Here is a 21734-nt window from a genome sequence, read left to right on the forward strand (position 1 = left end):
TTAATTACAAATATTTTATTTATTAACAAACATTAGTGGCAACAGTTAAAAATTTTAAATCATTGAGATAATATTTCCGATCATTTCCATACAATTAAAATCACGAGAAATACGCAGACGACAATCTATTACGATTTATCTTTCTTATTGTCGCATTTATAAAAATATTTTTATTCGCAAAAAAAAAAAAAAAAATCAACACCTCTTGGAGCGATCGGCGTCAAAATTGAACCAAAGCCTGTTTACGTATGTATTCACATATATTCCAAATTTCAACCAGAACGTAGCATTACTTCTTGAGATAGGGCACTCACAATGGAAAAAAAGAACGGGCGATTGCGCTACCCCCTTTTTAGCTGTTGACACCAAAATAAAATCAGCTCTTATACCCACTAAGGGCTACTTGTCAAAAAATTTTTGTTTGATTCCGTTCGTTATTTCTTGAGATACAGCAGTCACAATGGACGACAAAAAACGTTCTATAGCTCAACCCCCCTTTGAGTTATTGACACCAAAATTGAATCAGCACCTGCTCCTGTTAATGGCAACATATGGACCAAATTTTGATTGATTCCGCCAGTTACTTCCTGAGGAATAGCAAGCACGCGTAGCTCAAAAAACGTCCCATTGCTCCACCCCCCTCGGAGGAATTCGCGCCAAAAACTAATGGGCACAAGTTCACATACGGGCACATATGTGTACCAAATTTCGTTCGATTTCATGCGGTAGTTTTTGCTGTAGAGCGGCCACAAAAAACTGGTCACACACAGACGTGACACACATACATACACACATACATACATACACACATACATACATACACACATACATACATACACACACACACACAGACAGACATTTTCCAAAAATAGTCGAAATGAACTCAGCACACCTCAAAACGTTCGAATCCGTCAAAATTCGAAATTCGAAAATTTGCACGAATCCAATACTTTCTTCTATATATTAGATATAGAAGAAAGTAAAAAAACATTTTAACTAAAAGCTTCAGTACAAACTTAAATGAAAATTCTCTTTTAACATATTTTAATAACGAAGACTGTCATAAAAATTAATGTTTATCGATTCTTCCACCATTTATACATGGGACTTCTTTTATTATATTGGGATCAAAAAAGTTCTTTGAAAGATGAAAATTTGGCATTAATTTTCTTTTTATAAGAGCAGAGTCATATACTAATATTTTCTGTTTTCATAATTTTGTATATTTTCTTTTCTTGCTCTGACTGCATCGTCTATTGGGGATGCAAAAAGTGTGCAGCTATAAGCGCAATTTTTTCCTATTCTAAATGTTCTTGGACTTCGTTATTTTTGTTTCCTCTTCCATTGTCATTTAAATTTTCTAGTGTTAAGATATTTTTACACTATGCATCGCTTCAATGGTACATAATCCAACTCAATAAATCTTTTAAGTAATCAAGCAAATTAGGTAGTATATGAAGTTTTGGTTAAAATACGCTTTTTGGACCATTTTGAAATGACAGAAAAATAATAATTAAAAAATTATAAAAGAGCTACTACTTGCTACTATTGAGGGGAAAAAACAAGACCTTAATAAAAAAACCATCAAAAACGTATGACTAAAAAGTATATTAAAACCATAGGCGGATTTAGGACCGAGTTCCTGGGGGGGGGGGGGGGGGCAGGATTTTTTTTTGTGCAACATTTTTAATTGCCCCCCCCCCCCCCTCTCCCACGTTTCTGTCTGTTTTCTGTGATGCATAAGACCATTCTTCACTTTTTTATGTGTTGTTTTCATTACTGAGTGTAATCATGCTGTCCTTTTTAAATTGACCTTAAAAGAGAGGGGGCTGGTATTAAGAGAGTGACACAGGGCTCCCTTTTAAGTGGGATATAGAATATCTCTAATTTTAGGGGGGCCGGGGGTTACTCCCCCGGAGGAAATTATATAAAATGGATATAAAATTCTGCATTTTCATGTCTTTATAAGGGTTAATTGGAAATAATAGGCAAATATTTTTTTAAAAAGTTTTATGCTTTAAAAGTGCTTTGTGATGCAAGTTAATACTTTAAAGGAAATGGTGCACAGATTTAGAGAATACGTATTAAGAGAGTAACATACTACCCATTTGAACAATTCTTAATCTATACACTTGATAAGAAATAAAATTGAAGCACACTTTGCTTAGGAGTTTCAAAGACTTGTCTAATTATTTTCAAGGTTTGGTTGGTTAGATTGGGTTTTTGGCTCAAGAGCCCTGGTAGGCTATACTGCACCAATTCTTTTCAGTGATTTTAGAACCTGTCAATAATTTGCACTTTCCAGTCTCTGAAATTTAGTAGTATATTATACAGTTGTACAGTATTGTTCAAACTTTGTAAGAAACGGCTATTTTAAGTTTAAAAGGAAAAATAAACTTAAATTTCTCATTACAACTTTTTTTAAATTATAAGTAGTGCAGAATACGAAAAGAAAGAGGGATAATGTATCACTTTTTTCCCGGGCTAAACAGATTAACAATATGCAGTAAAAGTAAGATAAAAGCAATCAATACAAAAGAATTTCCGAAATTCTGCATTCGGGATTAAATAAATAGCAAGATATGAAGCATGTGAGTCACAAAAATTTATTTCAAGTAATCTCTTCTCTACATAGTATAAAATGAAATCTCCAAAAAGCAACATGTCTACCCAAGATATTCTCACATTAGAACACCTACAGATCCAGATTCTAAAAAGAAAATCTCTGGACCTAAAAATTTTTACGGGACTACATTGTGGGGCCAGGACTATGAGGGGAAAAGATAATCGGAAATTTCGCAGCGAATGAAACTTCCTTGAGAATTGATGTTTCAATTAATATCATCGCTAATTAAAATCGCAGAAAAACGAAACCTGCCTAAACATGATGCTCGAAAAATCTCTACATAGTATAAAATGAAGTCCCCAAAAGGCGTCTGTGTGTTTGAACTCGCAAAACTCGAGAACTACCCGGCCGATTGCGCTGAAATTTTAACAGTTTGTTCCTTTAAGTCCTGAGAAGGTTTGCAGACCAGTTCGAAAACAATTTGATGAATAGTTCTTTTATTCCAATTTAGGCCCAATTTTCACAAATTTCCGAATATGGGGGTGAAAAATTACTTGCACATATTATTACATATCGTTCGAAAGGGTAGAATTTTCCGCGTTCTACGCTATTTGTTTCAATGATCTAACTTTATTACGGCGGGAGTTATTTGCGTTTTTAGCTCGATTTTTTTTAAGCTTAGCTGAAATTTAGGTACTACTTTCTTCATTAAATAAATCAATAAAAAGTGAAGGAATTGTCCCACAACTTTCTTTTTGACGTCATTGGAAAAAGCGACCTTTTTTACTCCAGAATTAACTCGACCTATGGTCGAAAAAATAAGCTTTTATCTCGAAAGGAAAAAAAGTTACAAGCCTTTTTAAATCAAGTTTCAGAAATCTCGATTCCATTCAAATTGTGAACCATTTTCTTTTGCATTTTAATTCCTTAAATTTATTTTGTGTTTCCATGGTTGCACATTTTAAATCCATTTTTCTGGATTTAATTTCTTAAAAGTATTTTAATATTTGCCATCATTGTTAGGAAGGGAAATCATGATGTTTTTTTAAAATTTATTTTTTACACCTGATTGTTGAATATACGTCACTTGAAGCAATTTTTATTTTCAAGTAGAACTGGGCAAAGCCGGGCAACGCAGCTAGTATGTTACAAATGCGAAAATAATGATTTTTGCATTTTTGATGCAGGACGTAGCAAGGAGCTAAATTTGACCCATTTTGGCATTCCTCCCCTACAATTTGTTAGAAAATTTTAAATTTAAGGTTTGTAGCCACACGTTTCCAAATATTCAAGGTTTTCAAGTACTTGAAAATGAAATTAGTTTTTCAAGCACTTTCCATTTTTTTAAGGAACGAATCACAATTTTTTGGGAGTTAGGGGCAAACTTCAAAGCAGGGGCCCTAAGTTATAGCTTGTTTATCTTATAAGGCAAATCCAGCCCTGCATGTAATTCACTCGTACCTGCAGATTTTTGTTTGATTTTTTGTAATTGTAACGAAAATTTCTCAGTTTTTACAGTTAAAGGATTTTTACGATTTTACCAATCTGTGTAAGGTTTTTATCGGTTTTTATCAAATTTCAGCAAATTTTTCCAAAACTTCTGATGACTGAATTACTCAGATTTCAATACTGACAATAACTGTCTCACTTAGACTTAGATGATTATGACTTACTTAAATTTTTAAACAGTATTTAAAAAGTAAGGAAAATGGTACTTTCCCTCTAAGTAAAAAGATTCAATTAATCAAAACGTTCAGATAATTGAAGTTTATTCAGTTTGCGACAGTATTTACTTTTCTTTCTCAAAAAAAAAAAAAAAAAAAAAAAAAACGAAAATTTTCCAAGCATATGAAGTACAGTTCTAACTATTAGTTTCATATAGACAAATTTTTTCCTTTGAAAAATAAAGAAAACACAGTTATAAAATCATTTCCTCAGGTAATAATGCAATCTTACAAGAGTTGTGCAAAACTTTCGTGCCGGAAATATATCTCCCTCACTTTTTCTTTTATTCAGACGCTTTCCTTATAATGTATGATTCTATAAACTCAGAAATTTAGTTTTGAATTGCTAGGGATTGAGATTCCTATTTTTTTCACCTAAAAAATTAACGCATTGTTTACAGTGATTTTACGTTCTGTTTGTTCAATGGTTGGACAATTTTTCCAGTTTTTTGTTTCATTGTTACATACATTCGTTGAGTATGGTGTTAACTGTTACATTTGATAGTATTTTGCTGTACAAAAACATCCTAGCTATGTACTTCTTTTGCAATAGCATACATTTCAAATCAACCAATTTCATTTGAACGTGTGAATCCAGAAGGTTCTTCAAAATCTTTCGTCTGTAAGAACCCAAAACATCTAGTTTTTGAAATCACGCAAATTGAAAATAAACATTCTGAAAAAAGAGAAACAAGTCGTAACGAGTAGATCGTTCTGTTAGCGCAAATTGGGGAGGGGGGAGGGAGGGTCCCAAACCTCAATTATTATAAGTGTTGCAGCTGAATGCATAGCTCGTTTAGCCTATATTTTCATTCATATACTCAGGGCTCCCAACACATTTTAGCCATAGAAAAGGGTAAAAGAGGACCACTTTGAATTAAAAAGGGGACCAAAGAGGACCAGTTAGGATTAAAAAGAGGACCTTGGGAGGACCATTCATAGTTAAACCCAGGGTAGCACCAAACGGCAAATTAGCTGTCTGGCAATAAATACGTGAAGATAATTCGTTAATTAACCAAAATAATGATTTTTAATGATAAATCCTTATCACCTTCTGTACATCTGAACTTCTTATCCATTGAATTATATCATTCACACAAACATTTGGATGGGGGGGGGGGTGACAAGCAAGCATGTGACTGACCATCTTACAGAGTAACTTTAATTGTAAAATAAATTTTCTACTACTTAACAGGTAAAAACTGGCTAGTTAAAAATAATCACCCAAGTGACCGATCAATCAGTGCATACCTAATAAAGACCTTTTAGATACAGTTATTACAGTAAACACCTTAGTACATAGTAGTTTACAAAAATTTTCACATAACCAGTTTAAAGAGAATTCATTTTGATATAAGGTACCACAAGACAAGAAGATATAGTTTGGAGGCCAGGAGGTCCCCCTACCCCTCCACAGCCCTTGGTTTTTACACATATTTCCAGCCAAAATATGGTAAGTTTATATACATATGACCAAACACCAAAGCAGGAGGTAATTTCTGGCTACGCTACTAACTGACTAAGTTCAAAAATATTAGAGGTTTGCCAATCATTTATTAGTATGCTAAGTATCCAAATCAATTCTTCATATGTATGTATTATTTGTTCGGGCACCAAAAAAATATTGTAACTGTCTTCAAGTACATATAAAAATTAGTGAGAAAGAAATTTTTTTTTATTAAAGTCACCATACCCAAAAATATACAAATGCTGCTTAAGCGATAAATACACTGAATGTAAATTTGAGCCTGCTTTTACTGGATAACTTAATGTAATAAATAAATGTGTAAGTTTAGATTCATACAGCTATATTTTCAAATTGAAAATACTCATTATGAGTACTTAAATAAATAAGGATACAAAGTTTTTTAGTTTGTAAAAATAAAATTAAATAAAAAAATTTGAGGTAGCACATGTCAAAACAGCTTCCAATTTTAAAAAATATTGAAATAATAACAAGATGCAAAAGGATTGAAATCTTGCACAAGAGAATCAAATTTTCGCGAAGTATGTTCACTGTTGGCATAATTCCCCCCCCCCCCCCAAAAAAAAGAAGAATATTCTCTAAAACTAAACATGACTAAAACTGAACAAAAATATGCTAGTCTAGGATAGCATATGTGATAATAACATTTGATTGCGCAAAATATCAAAATATGTACAAGATGCAAAAAGATTGAAATCTCAAAGACAAGAAGCAATTCCTCGCGAAGTTCGAGTAAGTGCAATGCTGCAATGGTTCCAAAAATAAGAAAGTTTATTATCTATTAAAATTAAACAAAAAATAAGCTATTCTATGATGGCTTATGTCAAAATAACTTCCGATTGCCAAAAATATCATAACATTAACAAGATGCAAAAAGATCGCGAAGTGCGAGTAAGTTCAATGTTGCCATGGTTTCGAAAAAAAAAGTAGTTTATTACCTATTAAAATTAAACAAAAAATAGGCTAATCTATGGTGGCGTATGCCAAAATAACTCCCGATTGCCAAAAACATCAAAATATTAACAAGATGCAAAAAGATTGAAATCTCAAACACGACAAGCAATTTTCCGCGAAGTGCGAGTAAGTTCAATGTTGCCATGGTTTTGAAAAAAAAGTAGTCTCTTATCTATTAAAATTAAACAAAAAAATAAGCTAATCTATGGTGGAGTGTGTCAAAATAACTTCTGATTGACAAAAATATCAAATTATTTACAAGATGCAAAAAGATTGAAATCTCAAACACGACAAGCACTTTTCGCGAAGTGCGAGAAAGTTCAATGTTGCTATGGTACCAAAAATATAAAAAATAATTGTCGATTACAATTAACCAAAAAATAAGCTAATCTAAGGAGGTGTTATGTCAAAATAACTTCTGATTGCCAAAAATATCATAACATTAACAAGATGCAAAAAGATCGCGAAGTGCGAGTAAGTTCAATGTTGCCATGGTTTCGAAAAAAAAGTATTCTCTTATCTATTAAAATTAAGCAAAAAATAAGCTAATCTATGGTGGAGTGTGTCAAAATAACTTCTGATTGCCAAAAATATCAAAATATTTACAAGATGCAAAGAGATTGAAATCTCAAAACCCAGCAAGCAATTTTCGGCGAAGTCCAAGAAAGTTTGATGTTATCATGGTTCCGAAAAAAAAGTTTTAAGAACATCATCACAGGCGGACTATCCTTTTGAAGTTAGAAGAGTGCAGTCTCCTGTAAAAGTTTGTTTTGCAATAACCGTTAATAAGTCACAAGGACAGACATTAAAAGTAGCGGGGATCGATTTAAGAGAAGACTTTTTTTTCACGCGGCCAATTTTATGTAGCTTGCTCCGAAGTCAGTTCATCAAGCAGCTTAATAATTTTAGCACCAGAAAAAAAACTAAAAATGTTGTATACAAAGAAGTTCTTGCTTAAACATAGGTATAACAATAAAATGTAGATGGCCTGTGTTTGCAAAGATAATCAGTACTTTAAAAGGATCGTTAGTAACAGTTAAAGATCGGTTAAGGACAAGGGCATATATACAACCCGGATATACAACCCCGGGCATATATACAACCCCGGGTACCCGGAGCCCCGGGATCCTCCCCAAATTAGAAAAAGTTATAGGTAATAAGTAATTATTTTAGGGGATTTTCGAAACTAGGTGCACCAAGCACTGTTAACCTGTTCTAATTCCATTACCCGAGCAATGCCGGGTACGGGAATGCTAGTTAAACATAAAATAAGCTAATCTAAGTTAATGAATGTTAAAGTAACTTCTGACTGTCAAAAACATCAAAATATTAACAAGATGCAAAAAGATTGAACTCGCAAACACAGGAAGTAATTTTTCGCGATGCTACATATCGAACACAAGTTCAGAAAATTGCACTGATGAAACATTCTTGATTTTTTTCAAGCGCTTACGAACCCGTGAAAAATATCAGTAGCAAAATGATTTGATTTCACATCATAACTCTTCCCCCAAACTTCTCCATTTGCTAGATTTCCATGTTACAGCGGTGGGAGGAGGAGTAGTAATGACGTCAATCTGAAGCGAAAAGCGAAATACCAGAAAGTCAAGTTCAATAGAAAAACGGCGCCGCGGCAGCGTGTTCGGGCTTAACATAAGTCAGCACACAGTATCTTTTAATGTAGTGAAAATTTTTTAAATCTCATTTTTTTAGTAAAAACAATACAAAAGCGGACTAAACCGACCAAAATGTTAAAAAGCGGTCTAAAGCGGACTTTACCCTAAAAAACGAACTTTGGCGGGAAAAGCGGACCATTTGGGAGCCCTGTATACTTGCCCAAATGGTTTTCAGTCCAAAATAGTGAATTTAGACTAATTTTCAGTACCCCAGTGTCAGTTGTACTATTTGTATTTAATGTTCAGTTTTTTTCTTTTTCTTTTCTCCTTTCAGAAAAGGACATTCGCTATTCTCTTCATTTTAATTGAACTATTCAAAAAAGAAAAAAATCATGATTTTTTTTTATAAGATTTTGAAAGATAAGTTGTTACTATATAAACTTCTCCCAAAACTGGGGTGCATTTCCCCCTTTGCCCCCCCCCCCCATAAATCCACCCATGCTCCTCTGAACTATTCAAAAACGAAAAAATAATGATTTTTTTTTAATTTTTGGAAGATGTGTTGTTACTACGTAAAGTCCTCCCAAAACTGGGGGGGGGCATTGCCCCCTCTGCCCCCCCATAAATCCGCCCATGATTAAAACATTACAAGAAAAAAACAAAAAAAAAGTATTAAATTGCAAGGTTAGTGATAAAAATTTATTCAAAAATCTAGCATCCAGTCCCTGCATTCATTTGAATTTTTAAATCTTGAGTTCAAAGGGGTTTTTTCCCTCCGCAGTCATGAATTGCGATAGGACATTGCTAATTGGGTTTCTTGTTCCAACATTTGAAATAGAGAAAACATTCACATCCTGAAGATTTTGTAAATTAGGTAATCGTTGGGGTGTCCATAAAAAAGAAATGGTAATTATAATGTGGTAAGTTTCAAAACTCATAGTTACCACTCGCCAAGTGGCGGACTAGTTTCAAAAAGTGGCGACCCAAAAAAACTTCTTCTATCTCCAACTTTTTTTTCCCTTTTAGTTCCTTATCAAAAGAATATTGTCAAAAGTATGAATAAAGTTGTCACTCACTTCAAACACAATGGAGTAGTAGGATATGTAAGTCCTTTCCTTCTGATGCGAACATCATCAGCTGACAAACTTCTCTTGTGCTGATTGGGCAGCGCAATTCCAACCTGTTTTACAGTCTCTTCAACATTATTTTCGCTTTGTGACCGTCTTCTTATGTGCCTTTCTTCTTTGATTTCATAAGGTGGTCCGCGCTCTAAATTAACACATGGTGATCGCTCAAGTCGTTCTTTCACAGTTTGTGCCGATGGTTTGGGTGTTTTAGAATACATTTCAGTGCTCATGACCCTAGAAGATCTCTGGTTTTTGTCAAACAGCCTAGTGAAGCAAAAATGGAAGATTAATCAAATAATTGCACAACTAACATACAATGTTATTAAATTATTCTACATTCTCCCTCTCCTCATTCTAAGCCTCATATGACGCTCCTACTTCAAATAATATTTTGGTTTAGAAATATCCACTTTTTTCTTTTTTTTGACTTTGTTAGAACAGTTCACTGATTCAAATAGTGAATTGTATAAACTCTAAATAAGACAAAATAAACATTTCATCCTGGAATTAGCTTAAACTAAAACGTTTTTAATTAATCAAAAGGAAACACTAACATATTTTAAATTAGAATCAGTAGTAATAAATCGATATCGCTCAATAAAAGAATTTTCCAATTTTAGTTAAGATTCAACTACAATTCATTAAAAGTATACAAGACAAAAGAAAAAATGAAAATTTTGTAGCTTGCAGAAGCGTTACAAAATTTTACAGAAATGAATCAAGGTTTCTTTCTTTAAAAAGCAAAATATTTTTTTCTTTACTCAAAGTTCAACATTTAGAATGTTGCAATAGCGCTTATTATACAATGCAGTGAAATCCCGTTGCAAGGAATGCCAATACAACGAAATATCCATTTCAACCAAATGAATTTTCAGTCCTGATTTAATTTCCATTACATTGCTTGAATTCCATTACAATTAAATTTCTACTATAACAAACAAAATTTGTGGTTCTTTGAAATTTGTTGTAACAGGATTTCACTGCATTTTAATAATTTACTGAACATAACTTGATAAAAATTGGGAAAATAAAAGCAGACAATTTTTATTTACCAGGTAAATAAAATATTTCAATTTAATTCATTTTAATAAAATTGCTGCAAAATCGTTTTTTTTTTTTTTTAATTTTAAGGAAAAAATAAAACAAAACAAAAGGTCTAAAAGCAGGGTTGGCTTTCTGCCGGCAGAAACTAGTTTTTGCCGTGCCAGTGGCCGAAACTGGTTATAACCGGTAAAAACCGGCAGAAACTGGCAAAAACTTAAAAGTGTCTTTAATAACTTTAACTTTATTTAACTTTTAAAGTAATTACTAAATGATATTCGTTTAAATAAACTGAGACATCAAACTTCATTTCATCACTTATAAAAATAAAATCCTATGCTAATGCCCTTGATTTAGTTTGGAAAGGAAACTTTTCAATTGTAGATGTTCGTAATATTTGCATAAATTTAACAAAGGACAAAAATCAGATGGGTTCTTAGGCAAGAGGAGTGACATACAGAACTAAAAACAGGAAATTACTGATTGTAATTTGCTCGCTTTATATGCTTCATCTAAATTGCTTGTGATTGAAATTATCACATGCTTCAAGAAGAAAGTGTCAGAATTTTACTTGCCAATATTAACCTAGATTTTGTATGTACCTAATGTCACAGCTTTGCAAAACAAATTGGTCGCATTTCTTGAAACTTATTTTTCCAGTTAAATTTTTACCACTTTCCCAATTACTAGATGGTGGACCAGTTTGAAAAAATATACAACTGATGAAAGTTTCACGAATATTGCTTGTTCTTTGATGCCTTGCCTGCTAGCTCTTTTGTTGCAAGAGTATTCTTAAGTTCCTCATTTGTGCACATTAAAATAATTATTTTTTCCTTGCATTTTCTACTGTGCGTCAATAATTAATTTTTTGTCATTTTGTGAGTTTTTGCCAGTTTCTTCCACAAATGTGGCAGAAACTGGTTTTTGTCATGCTGGTTTTAACCGGTTTCTACCAGTGGTTTTAACTGCCTTGGCAGAAACTTGCCAACCCTGTCTAAAAGACTTAAAAATATAACAAAGCTAAAAGTTAATTTCCATTGTGAAAATAAATTGCAATCACTAGTTGTAATGAAGTTCAAGTTATGAAAATAAAAGCGGGACAGAACATTTATTTTGTTGAAATGGATATTTGGTTTTGTTGGTGTTTGTTATAATTGGGATTTCACAGAATCTTCATATTAGCAAGTAAATTCATAAATGCAACTAATTACAAACAACATCCTTATTTGAAAGAAAAAGGAATGAAAACTAAAAATTCCTGCAACATATCAAAAGCATTTAATAAAATATTAAAGAGAATTTCATAATTCATATCTTAATACTCACCTTTTACTTTGCTGTTGATTGAATCTTGTAGATACAGCTCTACTGCCAACTAAAAAATTCAAATAAAATCTACATAAATATGAGAAAAATAATCTAGAAATTAAATTTTTGACATGCGCCAGAGCATGTATACAGAAGGATTAGAAACATTCTAAATGTTCATTACACAAGTTATGAAATTGTTAATAAACATTATACTCAATATTACAGTTAAGTTATTTTTGTTTCCACTTTTAATGTAAACAAGCAACTTTTTACATGCCAAAGCCTGTGAAATTAACTCTGATGGTTTGGAATGTCTTATCACGCTCTAGCAAGCATGTTTCAAAAGCATTTTACACTTATTTTTCCGACGTCAAATGTTTGTTGTCAAACGGTCTAAGGTGCAAGGCGATAGCTAGGAATTGATAGAAGGAAGGGCACTTGATTTACATGGCAAGTTACTCCAAAAGAAATTTTCATGCGGGAGAATTTTAAGCATCTTACTGAATGACCCAGGACCATCAGAGTTAACTAACTGAAATGATTGAAAGGAAGTAGCAACTTTTTACAAAAATGGTGAAATTACTGTACATTAAAAAAATAAAATCTCTGGGTATTAACACTTATGCAAGTTTAAAGGATTTTGAATGAATATTTGTGAGGAATAGCCAGTGGATTCCAAAACAGGCAGCATTCTAGCTGAAGTAAGACTACATCATTTAGTATTTCCTTATCAAAATCTTTTCAGGGAAAAAAGATTTTCATCTCATAAAATAAGTTTCATATCATGATTTATTAATAAAATCTTTAAAAAACGTCTACTAAGAATTTCTTTGCTCACTTGTACTGAAAATATTTAATGTATTTTCAGATTTAGATTTTTCATTCGAACTGTCTCTCTTATCGAGTGCCCCCCCTTACCAAGTTTTTCAAAAAGAAAAGAGGGGGAGTCGAGGAAGGGAATTCTGAAAAAAAAAAAGGGAGAGAGAGAGAAAGTATAGATAACTAGGAAATTAGGTTAATAGCCATTGGTTGTTAGTCTCAGTTTTATTGTTGGCCATTTTTTAAAATTGTGACTATATTTTCGAAATTAACTGTCACAATAATATTTTTACATATATTCTATGAATAAGCTTTATATCTACCAAACTATTCGCTAGAATTTCACAGAAAACAGATGCAAAGCATCATAATTTCATAACTAACAGCCACAAAAATTTTGGAAAAATATTTTTACTTGCTTTAAATATAAAAAGAAAAATAATTTAACAAATTTGATTACTAAATCCTCCTAAATGATCCTCTTTGATAAATATATTTTTGATTAAAAAACTATTTCTCCTACAGAGCAGTTTAGAAGTGGGCATACCTCCCCCCTCCCCCTCTTTTATTCTCAACATTATGTTAGTTATGATTGAATATTTGCTATGAACAACACCAGTGGCGTGTCAACATGGGTGACACTCAAAGAGGTAATTTGTGGTGTCAACCCCCCCCCCCCTCCTTACAAACACAAAAAAAAAAATGTAAACATGAAATTCATACAATTTTCAGAAACAACTAAATTTGTAACAAAAATTTAGGTTGGCTAATGCACAAAATAAAAACTATGAGCCTTTACATATAACTTGCCCTAGACACATGTGTGCAGGCCGTCGAGAGGTCAAAAAAGTAAGGGGTTGTTTGAAATTGATGACCCCTTAATTGTTTCAAACCTATTTCAACCAAAGGAAAGGTAAAGAGGTTCAATTTTTTTGGAAAAGAGGAAGTTACTACTAGGTCTAAGTGTTGATAATATGAACCAAATCCTGAGTATAATATTCATTCCATGATGTGGGGGGGGGGCGAAGTTTTTCAATTTTGTAGTAGTAAAAATGCATTTCAGCTTCATATTTTTCAAAAACTTTCAAAAACAATTCCACTTTGGGTGTCACTTCCCCACACGTGTGACACCCAGGGTGCCCCCACCTCTCTAAGCGACGCCACTCACAATACTTTGAAGTCTTAGCACCGGTATTCCCCATTCCGGTTAAAACTTGGACAGAGGCTTAAACCTCGAAGTTAAAAAACTACTCTATTCTCCATCCCGGTTTGGCGTTAAACTCGGTCACGGAACATCCACTTCAAGAGCTCGGCTTGTGACCGGGACTTCCGACGGTTTAAAACTAGATTTCCTTCCCATCATTCCTTTGTGAGCAAACAAAATGGACGACTGCCGTTTGGATTATTTTGAGCGATTTTCAAATGCTAGAAACTACTGTTGCAGAAAAGTTGCGATTGGTAAGCAAATATTTTTTTTTCTTTTTGAAATCTGATTTATTTCTGCCGCACTGTTTCTTCGTATTTTAAACTTTAGCCTCAATTAACAACAAAAACGTTACAAAAGAATACTGCATGAAAAAAATAACTATTTGGGGGGGGGGGATTAAATGCCACTTCTGAGAGAATATCTTAGAACACTTTCGTCCATTACAAGCTATCCTTTATCAAATAATTTCTGGTATACGAAAACTTATTATTTCTTTTAATGCAGCATTGCTCCAATTTTAAAATGCTGGTCAAACAATTTTTAAACCGCTAAAAGTTTTTTAAACAAATTCTTCCCTGAATTATAGTCATATAACGTCACAACGGAGCTTTAATAACTGCTAAAGTTTTGTTTTAAATTTGTGAAAAATATGACAAAATAGCACTTGCCATTATTTTTATGAGTTTGGGGAAAATGAAAAAATGGTCTGAAGCAAAATAATCAGGAGTGTTCATCTCGGCTGGGGGAGAAAGGGGGGGGGGGTCATGGCGCAGAATATGCCATGAAATTTTTCGGGGTGGGGGGGTGTTCAAGGAATAATTGCTTCTTTTTCTAGAGGGGTCATCCAATTCGGGGGGTGTTTGTAGTGTTCCGGAGGGAGGGGTGTGCCCCAACTCTTAGGGAGGGGGGGAGGCAACCCTGGAAAAATCAATTACTTTTCTTAAACAGTAGTACCTTTTGCAACTTTTTTACTCAAATCAATTATTGAAGTAGCAAGGTATCTCGTCCAATTGAGAGACCGAATTACATAAATCATTCCAAGACAGAAAATGACAGAATAAAGCTGAATGTTCCACAAAATTTCAATGCGCAACACAATAATATCTAAACGAATTTAAAATTTTCTTTGTTTCAAATAATTATAAATAAAACGGTTCAGGAGATTTTTAATTGCAGAAGAAATTACTTTTACTCGCTTCATGAACACATTAATGTGGAAAAATATTCTCAATGGATGAAATAACATTTGATTTTATGCTAGTGCTAGGGAATGTAAATATAGAAGCAATTAGAATGTGACTTTATTTTTGGGTACAAACACGCATATAATTACAAGATAGGGGATGAGAAAGAGCTTTGAAAAACAAGTGATTGTAAAAATTAAGGTGTGAATGATAACAGGGAATTTTTACATGGGCGTCCATATGCAAAATTTTAAGGGGAGGGCGGGGGCTCAGATATTTCCCACATGTTTTAGCAGGATATTTTCCCGTGGAAACCGATTTCAATACCGATCAGAGCGAACAAAACTTGACATTTTTACTTATTCAATAATGGCTGGAAAAGAAATGTTTTTACATTTTAGCAAAGAAAAAAATGCTAAAGCAAGGAAGTTCTAACTTCAAAGGGGGGGGGGGGACTTGAGTCCCCACTTGCTCCCCTCCCCATATGGGTGCCCTTGAATTTTGGGATGATAAAAATATAAAATTATTTTTTCAACTTTTAAAAAGGACTATATTGCTGAAAAAATAAGTTATTCACATGGAAAACTAATGCAAGACAAAATGCAGTTTATGAATTTGTCCTGTGTCGTTTATATTAATAAGTTTATGGATTTTAAAGACAATAAATGTTAACAAATGTTTCACGAAATGGAACTGATGGAGGGGGGAGGTGATCGGGTTCTAAAGCCAATACATTGTAAAAAGTTTTTAATAATATTGTAAATTATTTTTCTTTTCTATGTTTTTAATTCTTTTCTTTCTTTCTTTCAAATGCATACACAACATAGTAGAAAATATTAAGCGTCTATATTATTCAAAAATGTTTACTTCACACACAAGAAAAAAAAAACATTTATGACTTACAGATTTTCAATATTAGAAAGAGACTAATATATTAATCAGTAGCGTATCTAGAGGGGGGGGGGCAACGGTCTGCCCCGGAATTGCACCCAAAGTAGATTTCAAAGTTAATAAAATAAATAAATTTTAATTAATCCTCTGAAGTTTTTCCCGATTTTTCTTAAATCATATTTAATCCATTAAATGTCAACGAAAACAAAGCACAATATTGCGCTTGGACGGGGCACGTTACATATGCGTCTAGGGCAAATTTTACATAGAATTTATTCGTAATTAAACTCTTTTTTTAATTGGGCAGTTCTCAAAAGATGGGATCAAACACAGACCTCAACTTTGAAGCTTCAACACCAAATAACTTTCATTTTAATTAACTCAAAAATTTTTGAGTTAAATTATAATACTGTATAGAGACAAGAATTGACATAAATTATGGAAAAAATGCTCTTTAAATGCCCTTAAAAAAATATTTTCTTTGCTAAAAGGCGCAATTTTGGACATACCAAAACGTTAACTGAGCAAATGTACCATTAAAGAAAAATTTTTTTAAATTATTTCCATACGTTTCAAAAAAAATTTAAAGGTATGAATCTTACACTGAATAATTTTTTGTTAATATTTTACTCAAATAACAAAAGTAAAGACAGATTATTCACTTTGTAAACGATTTTAGAAAATAGTAAGTTTGAAATTTGATGCATGTCCAAAATTTACGATCTTTACAATGCTATTTTTTGAGAACTAAGTATATGATGTTTTCATTTTAAAGGTGTTTATCGAGCCGCAGAATCAATTTTTAATTGTTTAAAAGTGTTTTCATAAGCTTTTATGCAGTATCTTAGAAGAAAAATAATTTTTTTTAAACGTACATGTGAGATGTCCAAATGGCGTTACGATCTTGATGCCGATAAATTCTGTCCATTTATTCAAAATTTTTGATGATCTACTGTCTTCTAACCTCAATAAAAAAGGTTATTATAATGTTATCTTCTTTAATCCATTGGTATTTTGCATAATTAATATGTTACACATTGAACAATACATAAATTACAGTAGAAACATGGCTGCTTATGATCGAACCGAAAGCCATTTTGCGCTAAAACCGCCAAGCAAACCTCCGTTGGCGGCAGCACAGTATACGGTAAGCTAAAGGTTACCAGAGGGGAATTCCAATTTCACAAATGTAGTTTATCGTCAGCTGTACCAGTTTTGGCGACTTTATCACCTGCGCTAGCATTTTTTTTTTTTTTTCCCGCTTTTATTATTTTAGAATTCTTTTTCTCTTCTTTCTTTTGGAAACATAATTTAACGATCTCCAAATAGAAATACGAATTTCTTTCTTCAATAATTTTTTTAGACATCATTTTAATCCTTATGAAATTAGAAAAAATATTCATTATCAAAACTGATGTCACTTTTTACAATTGTATTATTTTTAATTTGAAGCTTTTTTTTAACTTTGCATCAATTTCTTCAAAATAATTCCAAAACTTTATTATATGTAAGGAGCAGCATGTATAGCCATTCAAGTATTTCATTAATTATCCTCTTTATTATTAAATTGCAAAATTTAAAAAGTAGTAAATAAAATTTTCATTGGAAAAGTTAAAAATCAGATTAACAATTGTCAAAAATGGTGAAACTTACGTTATGATGATGTCCAAAATCCGTTACCTACAGGACAACAATGTCCAAAATCTGTTACCTACAGACTGCTGATTTAATTTGCTAATTAACAATTTTTACAAATACCTGCTGTCTTTTCATGTTCATATATTGTGTTCTAGGTATGCATACTATAGAAAAAAATCAAAATTGATGTCAAATTTGAAAATTTTTGAAATTGCTCAAAGTTAACTTTTTTGTTCCCACCTTTTGAGAACTGCCCAATTACAAGTATAGTTACAACGCCAAAATAAAAATAAGTTGCTGTTTCTAAAAAATAACACGAACTTGATATTTACATGAAACATCTTTTTGAAAGAGGGGGGAGGGGGGATTTCGTAAATAACAGCCCGGCCCAGATGAAACCCTTGCCAAGAACGTGACTATATTATTGAATTAGTTTTTATTTCATCATGATTAATAACAAGATGAAAAAAAAAACATTTAATTAATAACAAGATGAAAAAACTTTTTAAGTTTCTTTCCAGAAACATTAAAAAAATGCATTGATGTCTTTAAATTTCAAATTGAGTTTAATAAAAAAAAATTGCATGAACTATAGATCCATTTTGCTACTTCCAATTCTTATAATATGTCAATCATTCTTCAGCGCGCGAATTTACTACCACGTGGAATGCAGCCAGGTAGAAAATGTCACGTGAGTCACTCTACCCAATGGTAACAGCCGTTTCATTTCCACTTCAGTTAAAACTCGGTTCCCTTAATTTGTGCTTGAAATGACTTGAAGAATACGCACCGCGTTCGAAACTAGTTTTCCCTTACTTCTCGGTTTTGGGGAGTCGCGTTTCATCTCCGTGCTGTGACGGTATTGAGAATAGGGCCGTAAAAGTCATAAACATCGATATGAACACCGTCCATGGCATTACACTACAGAATTTTGCATTATCTTCTCGTAGATGTTTTACAGACATACTCCCAAACCCAAAGGCAGAAGAAACACTATTAAATTTGTAACATATGTTGCGGAACAATGCAGTTTAAATGTGAAGAGAACACTCAGACAAACACAGAACTTCAGAAATTACACAAATACAATGAAAAGGAAAATTTAAATTTTGAAAAGTATTCTAATATACTTACTGCGTGGATCTGCATTAACTGGGGTACAATTTTTCTGTTTTGCCATTTCTAAAAGTATTTGGAAAAAAAACTTAATTTTTGCTCATAATATTGAAAACAAATGTGACAATAAAAATTAATATATTACACAATTCTATAGAATAAAAATAGGTCAAACCTATAAAGACAAATTCTTAGACAAAATTACAGAAGGTAATTAATTTGAACTTCAACGTAAATTTATATAATGCAAAATGAAAGAAATTTTTTTTTAAATAATTCAAACTTCACAATTACAAAATGAAACTTAAGTGCACTCAATGGTTTCTTAAATTCTCCAATAAAGTATAAGTACAACAATGCAAAGAAATGCTTTGTTTTATAAAGATGATCGCTAAATATCTAGCGTAAAATAAATGCATTATTTTTAAAAATCAAACTCTGTGGGCATGATAGGCAAGTTAATTCATAACAAAAAAACATGGAAAAAAACAAGACGGAAGAAACCTATTATAAAAGTTGAATACCTACAAAATGTAATTTTGTGTGACAAGGAAAATTTATTCTTGTTAAACATTAACTATATATCAACTTCAAACTAAACAACACATGATGTGTTGGTCGAGCATTTCCTATTATATTTCAGCAATTACTTCCATATCGTTTCATGCGCTTCTGCCACAAATGCGGCAGAAAGGGGTTTTGCCATGTTGGTTTTAACCACCTTGCCAATCCTACATGTGACCCATAATTGCTCTGATCTCGGGGAAATTCTAGATAACTCATTAAATTGAAATAAAATAAATAATAATGCAATTTTAGAAATTATTTGAAAAATTTTTATTGTTTTAGCTCATTCTTTGCCAAATTAAATCCTTTTACCTTTTATACTTTAGAAAATATTAAGATGTTACGGTTTTTTATTCTAATTCCCCATCTGACCCTATATTTTATTGATAAATTGTTTGAACACAATGTGGATGTACAATAGTGTCAAAGTTTCAGGGGGGTGGGTCATGTCCATCTCTCTGTATTCGCCCCCGATGTCGTGTCGTCAATTTTCGTGTAGGTTATGTTGAAGACTAACAAACGTACATAAATGACAGACAGTTGATGATAAAATTCTTGTACGGCAGAAGAAAGAGAATTAACCTGCTCAGGAATCTTTCAGTCTTTGACTAAAACTAAAATATAGCCAAAAAAAAAAAAAAGATATTGAAATTTAATCAGAATTAATCATTACCGAAGAATATATCATCTTCCTGCTCAGTAAGTCCCGCAGCGAAGTCTACAAACTGTGGACAATCAATATCACTCAAACTATCACCTTTTTTGGCCATTTTAGAATTTAGGGAATTCTCTTCGCACCAGTATTTCAATGCTAATTCATTTATAATCTAGAGGAAACTTCTACGACGCTTCTGTTTTATTAGTGCCGATTGCAGATCGCTCCAAAAGACCCTCCAAAAGCGAATTTGAAATGTCTGCCATTATGTAATCAATGATGCCACATTGAAGTACAAAAATAATAGTAAAATGATATACTCTGGTCTTGTTCGAATAGAGTTACCGATTAAGGGGCCGTTGGAGAGAGCCTCGGAAGTTTCGAAGTCAATGTTAAGTCTACGGGGAAGTTTCCTCCCGATTGCTAATTCGCATTTCAATATTTTGAGGTAATTTTTTCTGCATAACATTCTTCACAGCAGTACAAATAACGCGTCTTTTTTAATTTTGACTACAACTGTATTTATGTCGAGGACTGCATACTAAGTGCCTTGCCTCCATTATTTTATATACCGATAGATGGCAGCACCATCACCGGATCGAACAGTTAATGAGAATTTAGAACTAGTCCAGGAGCTAATAGCTACCTGGTGCTAGCACCCCCAGAGGTATCGTTTCACTTGGAGGACATTGAGACCACGAGCATATTTAACGTCGCCCAGTCCCCTTTAATGACGACGGTGGATCTTCGACCATCGAGGTTCGAGCCCAGGACCCTCCGGCCCCGAATCCGACACTCTACCGATCGGGCTACCACGGCCCTAAATGGCTGTTAAATTTATGAGTTGACAAAAGAAGAGGTACTTTCTGTTTAAATGCTTCATAAATGCTCAAGATCTAACATTTGCTCAAATTGAAAAACTACGCGTTATTCTTGAAAGTTTGGGCTTTTCAGGGATACCTTTCTTTTAATCATACTCAAATTAGGATGAGAGTAATTGGGAGGGGAAAACTGGAAAATTTTGCAAAAATTGACGTATTTCCGTGTTAACCACGCCTTCCGCCCGTGACAACAGAGAAAGAGGGGACAGCTTCTTTATCCCCTGTTGGGGTGGGGCAAGGAGATCGTCTCCAGGCAGTCTTCAGGGTAATAAAAAACATGTGTTTAGGGGGAGGGGATGACAGCAATTAAGGGTTGAATGAGCGAGAGCATTTATTTCCATCGGATCTAAACTTGGAGTAGACTATTGTTACAAATCCTGTAAATAGTAATTATTGTAGTAACGTAACCTGTAAATAGTTTCCCGTAATGAATATACAACCCCTTTTCATTCGGCTAAAGTATACGACCCCCTATTTTCTTTTCTTTTCATTGATAAAACATGTGTTTAGGGGGAGGGGATGACAGCAATTAAGGGTTGAATGAGCGAGAGCATTTATTTCCATCGGATCTAAACTTGGAGTAGACTATTGTTACAAATCCTGTAAATAGTAATTATTGTAGTAACGTAACCTGTAAATAGTTTCCCGTAATGAATATACAACCCCTTTTCATTCGGCTAAAGTATACGACCCCCTCTTTTCTTTTCTTTTCATTGATAAAATTTGATAACGGTCTACGCATTTCGAGAAGGGGTAAGAATATTGTGGAAAATTCTTCGATGTTTATAAAAGCGTCCTGCGTGATAAAGAGTTAGTTTCGATTGAGAATTCGAACTGAGAGTGTATTAGCTGTGTTTATTGCGAGGCATTTCGCTGTGTTGTTTTTCGTATTTGGAAGTAAATACGTGTGTAAACGTTGAGTTTACGGTGTTGAGTGATATTGGTTTAATT

The 21734-nt window shown here is 33.0% G+C and overlaps 1 protein-coding gene across 2 annotated transcripts in view; it reads right to left on the reverse strand.

Moving 5' to 3' along the window:
- Nucleotides 1-20124, reverse strand: part of LOC129224586 (uncharacterized) — a 78480-nt gene extending 58356 nt beyond the window's left edge. For both annotated transcript variants that reach the window (XM_054859070.1, XM_054859069.1), the window contains exons 1-4: nt 19921-20124; nt 18699-18746; nt 11841-11889; nt 9423-9737 (exon numbers count right to left, since the gene is read on the reverse strand). In XM_054859070.1, the coding sequence (XP_054715045.1) occupies nt 9423-9737; nt 11841-11889; nt 18699-18746; nt 19921-20017 (509 nt within the window). In that variant the 5' untranslated portion in view covers nt 20018-20124. The remainder of the gene's footprint in view (nt 1-9422; nt 9738-11840; nt 11890-18698; nt 18747-19920) is intronic.
- Between the last annotated feature and the right edge of the window lie 1610 nt (nt 20125-21734).

Source organism: Uloborus diversus, chromosome 6 (assembly GCF_026930045.1).
Source record: "Uloborus diversus isolate 005 chromosome 6, Udiv.v.3.1, whole genome shotgun sequence".
In the NCBI taxonomy this organism is placed as follows: Eukaryota; Metazoa; Arthropoda; class Arachnida; order Araneae; family Uloboridae; genus Uloborus; species Uloborus diversus.